Here is an 8979-nt window from a genome sequence, read left to right on the forward strand (position 1 = left end):
CCCAATGCTGACATTATTTAGTGCTATGATCCTATAATATACAGTATCTGAACTCTAAAGTTATTAGATACGGAAGAGGATTAGGGCCACACAAGAAAAAAATATTTGAGTTCTGACTTTATTCACAGAATTCTGACTTTAAACTCAGAATTCTGACTTTAAACTCAGAACTCAAATATTTTTTTTCTTGTGTGGCCCTAATCCTCTTCCGTAAGTAGAAGCAATAGAGGGCGGTATGATATTTTACTGTTCGTGTGTAATGCACCGGTATACACGAAGAAGAAGAGGAAGAATGGTGCGTTCAGGTGCTCCTAGGATGATTCAGTACTCCCCTTCCCGAGTTGGAAAATCGTTCGTTCGACTTTTCTGCTTTTAAGCCGCCATGTAGAAACAACAGTGACGCAAAGCAGATGTGTTGTATTTTCTTGTTTACAGCATTTAACTACCACGACTTTGACAACGAAGAGAAGAAAAGGGAAACGGACAGATGTGCTTTGAAATGTAAAGATTGTTTTTAACGAATATTCTGACTGTACGAGAATGCAGCAGAGGATGCTGCCAAATATGGGCAAAACACGGGTGCTGTTAGCTAGCTGTGGTAGTCTCAGAAGTGGGTGCAGGATCTAAGGTTAGTTTGTGGAAATGTACAAGCTATTTATTTTTTTTTTAACAGGAGAAGACTGTTGCACTTTGATTCCTACCGAGATAGCAATGACCACCGAGTTATAAGATAAGATAACTAACTTTTCGCAACAGAGCGAGCTAAGTTGAAAGAGGAATGGGTGGATAGGTTGCATACTATAAATATTATTTATATACAGTCTATGGTTCTGTACTACAGTGATTATAAAGTGTGTTTTGGAAATTGTCAAGAGCTGCTGTAACTTCCCTCTTTGCAAACATGCATGGAAGACCAACTGAGCTACCACTTCTGTCAGGGTTCATCCAGAAGGAGCTCAGAAAAGATGTCTGAGCAGTATCCCCTGTCACCTCCACCTCCTCCTGCTCCTCCTCCACCTCCACCTGCTCCAGGTCCACCACCTCCACCAGGATCAACCTCCAAGAAGAAGCTGTACCAGACTATAGCCAGCAGCAGGAGTCCAGTGGAGGGGAACCACACAGAGGCCCTCCTACTGCTCAGTCAGAGGGACAGCAGGTCAGATTCACAATGACTTTAATAACTTTTTTTCTTTTCTTGCATATTTTACCTAAATATCTGTATTTTTTTTTTTACCATGGTCTGTCTTTTCCTTGTCCTTGTCTTAGATTAGATTCAACTTTATTGTCATTGCACATGTCACAAGTACAAAGCAACGAAAAGCAGATAGCATCTAACCAGAAGTGCATTAAGCAGTAATTGTGAAACATATTGCAATAAATACAGGAATGAATTGTATAAAAATGCAGTATAAATATAGGTATAGATTATATAATAAATAAGATAAATAAATGCAGATTTAACTGTACATTAGTGCAAGTAGATATATATATATATATATATATATATATATATATATATATATATATATATATATACATATATATATACATACTTAGTTATCAGATTATTATGTATGTGTGTACAGTCCTACCTGTATGAAGCTTATAAGTCTGTTTTTCGTTTTTTTTACAATGACATTTACAGTAGTTTGCAATGAAACTCTTTGGCCTTAGGCATTCCAACAATTCACATTAAATAAGTACAAGCACAATCTGAATACAATCTGAAGACAAAGTTAAAATAAAGGGCTAAATCAAAGACAAATAAAATGTAAACCTTACTCAGCAGAGTTGAGTTAGAGTTGAATCAAAGTCTCTTTGGCATAAAGTTAACTAAAAATGAAATAAGAAGCAGACATCATGACATGATATATCAGGAAAAGCACAGGTGTGCTGTTAACATTAATGATGGCTCCGTTCAAGGGCCCTGAAGGCAAAGCTGTTAATTAAAGGTCAGTAATTATTTACAACCGGGCTTTTCTTACTGTAAAATATATATTTTTTTAAAAGGACAATTGAACTGGATTGTTATGACATAATGTGTATTAATTTTGTGCCTTATGTGTTTTGTTGTGCTTCAGTTTTAGGAAGGAGCTACAGTGGATCCTGGTGAACACGTATGTGCCTTCCCTCATCCAAGACGGTCCTCAGTAAGTCAGGAAATTAACACAATGATCTGGCAGAGAGAACACTTACATAACACAAATAAAACCGTTTTCACTGCTGTTTCACTGCTCAGTGGAGCTGTTGTGTCAGAGTTTGAATGATTTGATGATGAGGTCATTGAACATGACATTTTCTCCAGGGTGTGACTGGGCGTGGCTTATTCATTTACCTTTCAGGTGTGGCCTGGTGGCCTTGTGGATGTCCGCTCACCTCCGACAGCCACAGCTGACTGTTGCCATGGAAACTGTTGTTCAGAAGGCGCTAAGCAGAGGCTACACGGCACAGGGGGAGATGTTTTCAGGTAACAAAAATGGGTAACGCTTTATAATAAGGTCCTTAATAACCATTAATTAACAAGTAATAAGGCATTGTTCTCGCTTTAGATCTGGTAGTTGCAAAAAGCATAGTTAACTTATAGTTAACTTATAATAGATGAGCAATAAAGTATATTTTAATATCAATAAGCAAACAAAATAAGATTAATAAAGGCATGGCAAAGACATAATGGGTGGGTCATGGGTGTTTGTAATGCCATTATTAACACTTATATAAGCTTATAAACACACAATAATGTTAATAAGCATCTTAGATTCCAAGATGGCGCCGTACTAGTGGCAGCCTGTTACAGCAGCTACGTGTATTTCTGTAGTTTTTTGTGTTTTTACTACGTTTGTTGTCTGTTTTTTTGTATTTTATTGTATTTTATTGTACTTGAATACCAAACTGCTGTGACAACCGAATTTCCCTTCGGGGATGAATAAAGTAATCTATCTATCTATCTATCTATCTATCTATCTATCTATCTATCTATCTATCTATCAATATATCGATCTATCGATCGTAAGGACTTACAAGGGCCTTATTACTTGTTAATTAATGGTTATTACAAGGACCTTAATATAAAGCGTTACCCAAAAATGGAGGTGGGAATCAGAGTAGAAATGATTTTATTTACTATTATAATGAATCACCCATTTTTATTTTGGGGCTGTTGAAGTTTAATAAACTATTGCCCTATTACCCTGACATCACCAGGTTTAATTACATTTAAAAATGTAAAAATGTGGAAGTTATATGACCAGACAATGACTTTTTAAATAAGTAATTTGCTAATTATTTTTCACATTAATTGTAACACAATTATTAGAGGCCTAGGCTCGATAAATGAAGCAACTGATAAATATAAATAAATTAAAAAATCAAATTAAAAAAATAAGATGCAGGGGTGTTATGATGCCTTTAGAGTCATAGAGACACATTAATCATACAACTGCTACACCACTGTTTACATGCAAATATTTCATAAAGTGAACATATAAGGGCTTTTTAGTATCTTTTTGACTTTTTTACCCTTTTATTTGTCTTTTTTTATCTCTAACTCTGTTTTAGATTGAGCTTTTATTACTATTTTATTCTATTTTATTTTTATTGTTTTACTGTTTTTAGCATTTTATTGTTTTCATTGTTTTTTATTTATACCTATTTGTGTATGATTTATTCTATTTTAATAACTGTACAGCACTTTGGGCAACTGAGGTTGTTTTTAAATGTCTATAAATAAACTTTGACTTGACTTAATTCAGTCTCTATGTTTCCCAAGCAACTTAAGTGCAGTTTCGCACTTTTTATGGTGTTTTTTTTTTAATGTTCTCATTAAGATTTTTATGTTTCCAGCTGACAACATGGCCCGGCTGGCGGAGGAGGTCTGTGGCTGCAGGGCGGAGCTGTTGTCGGGCGGATTAAGTGGTGATAATGCTGCAGCCATCATCCAACACCTGTGGAGGAGACAACCAGTGCTCATCCCGTATCCAAAACACACACAAAAACAGCCACCAGGGCTGATCTGAAGGAACAGACAACATTTTGTGGGTTTTTATCTCACAGCTACTCGTGTCCTAAAAGAGAAGTTTGTGATTACAGACAGAATTCCTTGACGGTGAGTCCAGATATGATGAGGACTACAACCACGAGCCGTGCCAGCGGAGCGGCCACCGGGCGCACTGGGCGGTCGCTTCAGGTGAGACGGGACGGCTCGCTCACCACAACAATTTTGTGTCTTTTTTTGATCATTTTGTGGTCAATTTATGTCTTTTTTGGTCATTTGGTTTCCTTTTTTTGGTCATTTTGTGTCTTTTTTTTAGTTATTTTGTGTCTTTTTTGGTCATTTTGAGTCTTTTTTGGTCATTTTGTGTCTTTTTTGTAGTTATTTTGTGTCTTTTTTGGTCATTTTGTGTCTCTTTTGTAGTTATTTTGTGTCTCTTTTGGTCACTTTGTGTCTTTTTTGGTCATTTTGTGTCTGTTTTTGGTCATTTTGTGTCTTTTCTGGTCATTTTGTGTCTTTTTTGGTCATTTTGTGGTCAATTTGTGTCTTTTTCGGTCATTTTGTGGTCTATTTGTGTCTTTTTCGGTCATTTTGTGTCTTTTCTGGTCAATTTATGTCTTTTTTGGTAATTTGGTTTCCTTTTTTTGGTCATTTTGTGTCTTTTTTTTTAGTTATTTTGTGTCTTTTTTGGTCATTTTGTGTCTTTTTTTTTAATCATTTTGTGGTCAATTTGTGTCTTTTTTGGTCATTTTGTGGTCAATTTGTGTCTTTTTCGGTCATTTTGTTTCTTTTTTGGGTGATCTGAACTGTGCGTGTGAGATTGTGTTCAGTGAGCGGGGGTCACGGACAACATGCATGTTAAATTGGGGGTCACGACTCAAAAAGGTTGAGAACTACTGCTCTATACAACTTAGTGCAAATTAAGTGAGGAATGTGCAGAGTGCAAATTATATGCAAAAATGTGCAGAAGAGAAAGAAAGAAAACTCCAACAGGGGTTTTAGAGCAGGGATTCCCAAAGTGTGGTGCGTGGACCCCTGGGGGTGCGCGAGATGAAAAATGTAATGGCGGTCTGATAATTACACAATTAATTTTTTTTCCTCCACACAATAAAGAAGTGTAAATAAACATTTCCTTTGTAAAATGTAAAATCAAAAACTGTAATATTAATTAATAAATAAATGCATGCTGTTCAAAATGCACTTCATCTTAAAATGAAGCGTAGAAGAAGTTATCTTCTTCCATGTTTCCAGCCTGTGTTATGATGACGGGTTGTTTAGCTCCACGCTCATTTAAACTTGCTGCAATTTTTGTTCAACACGGCTCAAAATATTATAACATTTTCCCAACTTATGTGCTTTCTGCCTCTGATCCTGAGCCTGTCATCATCTTTTATTTATTTGCTCTTAAAAGTGGAAGCTTGCGCATAAATTTGTTGCATTATATTGAAACTGTGTTTCGGATTAATTCAAATGCGAGAGCGCATTGTTGTGACCGCGATTATTTTATTATGTGTTCTGGTCATTTGAGCATGATTAAACATGTCGCCTTTAATATTGCGATAAAAAAACTTGTTGCATATTGGTTTTTTTTGAAGGTGTGGGGGATTGGGAGTGCGTCAACCCGGTTGGGACATAGAAGGGGGTGCACGGCTAAAAAATGTTTCAAGGATGTTCAACGACTTTTGACTCAGTATCGTCATCAGGGTGGAGACACCTACAGTGTAATACTGTGCAGTTACTTATGAATGAATAAGATGCGACTTCGGATTTTAATTACACAATTAGGTGCATCCCATGTTGTGTCATGAGTTTGAGATGTACTGGAAACCTACTAACATCTTGACAGACGGCAGTAAAGAGGAACCTTTGGAAGGAAACACCATCTTTCCGTCTGTTAGATCGTTGTAACACTGGTTGAGCCTTAAAAACTGTTGCCTTTCCTATTTCTCAATTTTGTGCCTCCTCGTGTGCGTTCTGTTTGATTCTCCGGCTTCTGACCCTGAAATTGATCTCAGTGATCCGTCTTAAAGGAAGTCCCAGTTTCTTTAAAATGCATTTTAAGAAGAGACCGGTGTGTCCCCTGCACAAAGCTTTTTGGTGCCTGGTCATTCTTTTTAATGTATATAATATATAACAGTTACACTTAAAACACTTGTTTATACAACTTGAGCATTAATTAGAATTATTAATAATAATAATAAGAAGAAGAAGAAGAAGAAGAAGAAAAAGTCATGAAAAGTTAAATAAATGTCTTGTAAAGCTTCCAATGCTTATTGTTCCAATGCTTTTTTAAATGCTTTTTCTGTTTGTACATTCAGTTATAGAGAAAATTAATAATGGGATATGGACAGTCACCTCTGACCTTTTCCTTAAAAATTTGGACTTTTAAGTCAAAATAATGATCAAATTATTAAAATAAAACTGTGAGACTAAGAAGGTAACTTACCTTACCGCTCTAAAGTTTAGGGTCACTTAGAAATTACCTTATTTTTGAAAGAAAAGCCTTAAAAAATTTCTGGTCATTTTGTTTCCTTTTTTGGTCTTTTTGTGTCCTTTTTTTGGTCATTTTGTGTCTTTTTTTGGTCATTTTGTTTCCTTTTTTGGTCATTTTGTTTCCTTTTTTGGTCATTTTGTGTCTTTTTTTGGTCATTTTGTTTCCTTTTTTGGTCATTTTGTGTCTTTTTTTGTCTTTTTGTGTCTTTTTTGGTCATTTTGTGTCTTTTTTTAGTCTTTGTGTCTTTTTTGGTCATTTTGTGCCTTTTTTTGGTCATTTTGTTTCCTTTTTGTATGATCTGAACTGTGCCTGTGAGATTGTGTTCAGTGAGCGGGGGTCGCGGACAACATGCATGTTAAATTGGGGGTCGCGACTCAAAAAGGTTGAGAACTACTGATCTATGGAGTCCAGTGGACAGTTCAGGACAGAGCTCGCTCTTCTATAATAAACATATAAAACACCTGGAGCTCTCAGAGCATCATAATGCCACACAATGACCACATCTGTTTGTTCCAGGTGTTCTCCTGGGTTTGGACCAGGGGACCGTGTTGGAGGAGCAGGTCCACCGGGACCCCTCGCTGCCCTGGCTCCGCCTCGCCACAGACAGCAGCGCTCCGTGTCCCGTCGGTGACACGGCGGTTAAAGAAGTTTACATCCTGGCGAAGCAGGGTAAGAGCCTGCGCTACCAGCTGTGGAGCCTGGACAGCGTCGCTCAGAGCAACAAGCAGCTGAGAACCATGGACCCTCAGAGGGAGAACGACGGGACCCCGTACGTGGTTCCTCAGGGAGGGGTGGAGGCCGGGCTGGCCGGGCAGGCGGTGCTGCTCCACACCAGGACACAGAAACACCAATGAGTGTGAAAACAGCAGACACAGCTGCTCTGATCTGTGGAGAGGTTCCATGGTGAACCCTGGTGCTGCTCGGTTCCACGGTTGGGTGAACTCTTTGGAAGAAAAATAGCATCCATAGTGCAACAAATTCCAGACAAACATGGCCGCCAAGCTGCTGACTGCACAGTTCAATGAGAAAAAAAACTTTCACTGCATTATCTTACAAAAATCCAAATTTAGAAAACACTTTTCTGCAAACTTTAGGATTATATTGTAAATCAGTTTCCACTTGGGTGAACTCTTTGGAAGAAAAATAGCAGGAGTCCACTGCACTGGAATATGGAAGCCCATTTCTGCAGAAGCGTAATGTATTCACGTCAGAGAAAATATCAGTGTCTGTTTTTCTGAAGTAATGAGAAACAGAAGAAAAACAGCGGAATTTTCTAGCAAAAAAAATCTGCTTTAGTTTTTCTGATGAAAACTTTCTGAGATAATTATCTCCTGAGATAATTCTTTTTAATTCAGAAAAACAGTGCAATTTTTTTTCTTTCTCAAGTGAATATATTACATTTTCACAGATTTCCACCAGTAAAAGACAAGATGACAATTTAGCGCTGTGATGGAAAAAAACACCTGTAAGTATTTATGAGAAACTTTCTCCCCCCCCCCAAAAAAAAGTTAGTATCACAAATAAAATAGGAACTTTCTCAGCAGATACTGCTGCTCTGATCTGTTGAGAGGTTTCATGGTGAACCCTGGTGCTGCTCGGTTTCACGGTTTAATGTGAGGTCAGTTTTTATAGACCAGTCTGTGACCTCCATGAGTTTGATCTTCTCCACAAGGGCTTCAACATCTAAACCTTCATGTTACAGTAATGACACTATCTGCTGCAGTTCAAATGTTCAATGGTGATTGTCCATCCTGTGAGGGGAAAGTGATGTGACAATATGAGACTAATTATAAAGTGTGCACACATTCTCTCTCCCAAAATCAACATTTGTGGACAATAACTCATGTGACCTTGAAGAAAACTTTATCACATGCATCTACAGTAAACAGAGAATTCAAAAACAGATAAAACTCTTTATTTCGATAGTTTTGCAGTCGTCAAACTCAGCCACCATTGACTTTTTTTTAATTATCTGTTCACTGTGGAGGCATGTGAGGGCAAAAAAGTTTCCTCACAAACTCAAGGCAACACAATGGGATAAAAAGTATAGATATGATAGTTTCAGGGTAAATTATTACTTTTATATCTCAGGGTGTATTGAGTGTTTTACATGCAGGACTGTATTCTGCAAAATAACTGATTTGCACACTTTTTTCCTCAATACGATGGAAAAACTACATATTTATTTTAGTATGTAGTAAGTTTTTCATTTTATAATTTAATTCACTGGATTAACCAAAAACTGACTGATTTTCTAAATGAATTACTGCAATACAAAATGATTGATATCACCCTCCACCAGATCTTTTAATTATTTTTTATTTAAACTATTATTTTATTGTTGTGTCCTGCAGGTTTACAATGTGACATCTTCTTTTACCTCTTGGTGCTCAATTCATCACTGATGGAAAATATTGTTTGTATTTATACAATAAATTGTTTAGATTCTTGATTTATGCTGACATTGTGATTCTCTGCCTACCTGTGAATGTTTTGG

General features: G+C 36.9%; 1 protein-coding gene across 1 annotated transcript; it reads left to right on the forward strand.

Annotated features, from left to right (window-relative positions):
• The first annotated feature begins 622 nt into the window (after positions 1-622).
• actmap (actin maturation protease) lies at positions 623-7910 on the forward strand. Its single transcript, XM_059331022.1, has 6 exons — positions 623-1156; positions 2082-2150; positions 2343-2467; positions 3841-3970; positions 4113-4183; positions 6999-7910. Exons 1-6 carry the CDS (start codon positions 906-908, stop codon positions 7334-7336), a joined length of 984 nt encoding a protein of 327 aa, XP_059187005.1. The 5' UTR covers positions 623-905; the 3' UTR covers positions 7337-7910.
• Positions 7911-8979: the final 1069 nt, after the last annotated feature.

This window comes from Centropristis striata, chromosome 4 (genome assembly GCF_030273125.1).
Source record: "Centropristis striata isolate RG_2023a ecotype Rhode Island chromosome 4, C.striata_1.0, whole genome shotgun sequence".
In the NCBI taxonomy this organism is placed as follows: Eukaryota; Metazoa; Chordata; class Actinopteri; order Perciformes; family Serranidae; genus Centropristis; species Centropristis striata.

Bases quoted from the DNA above. Each gene is read 5' to 3' on its own strand.
- actmap (XM_059331022.1), top strand. From the start codon at position 906: ATGGAAGACCAACTGAGCTACCACTTCTGTCAGGGTTCATCCAGAAGG. The intron at 2,468-3,840 runs GTAACAAAAATG...TTATGTTTCCAG, and splicing joins ACAGGGGGAGATGTTTTCAG to CTGACAACATGGCCCGGCTG. The intron at 4,184-6,998 runs GTGAGACGGGAC...TGTTTGTTCCAG, and splicing joins GCACTGGGCGGTCGCTTCAG to GTGTTCTCCTGGGTTTGGAC.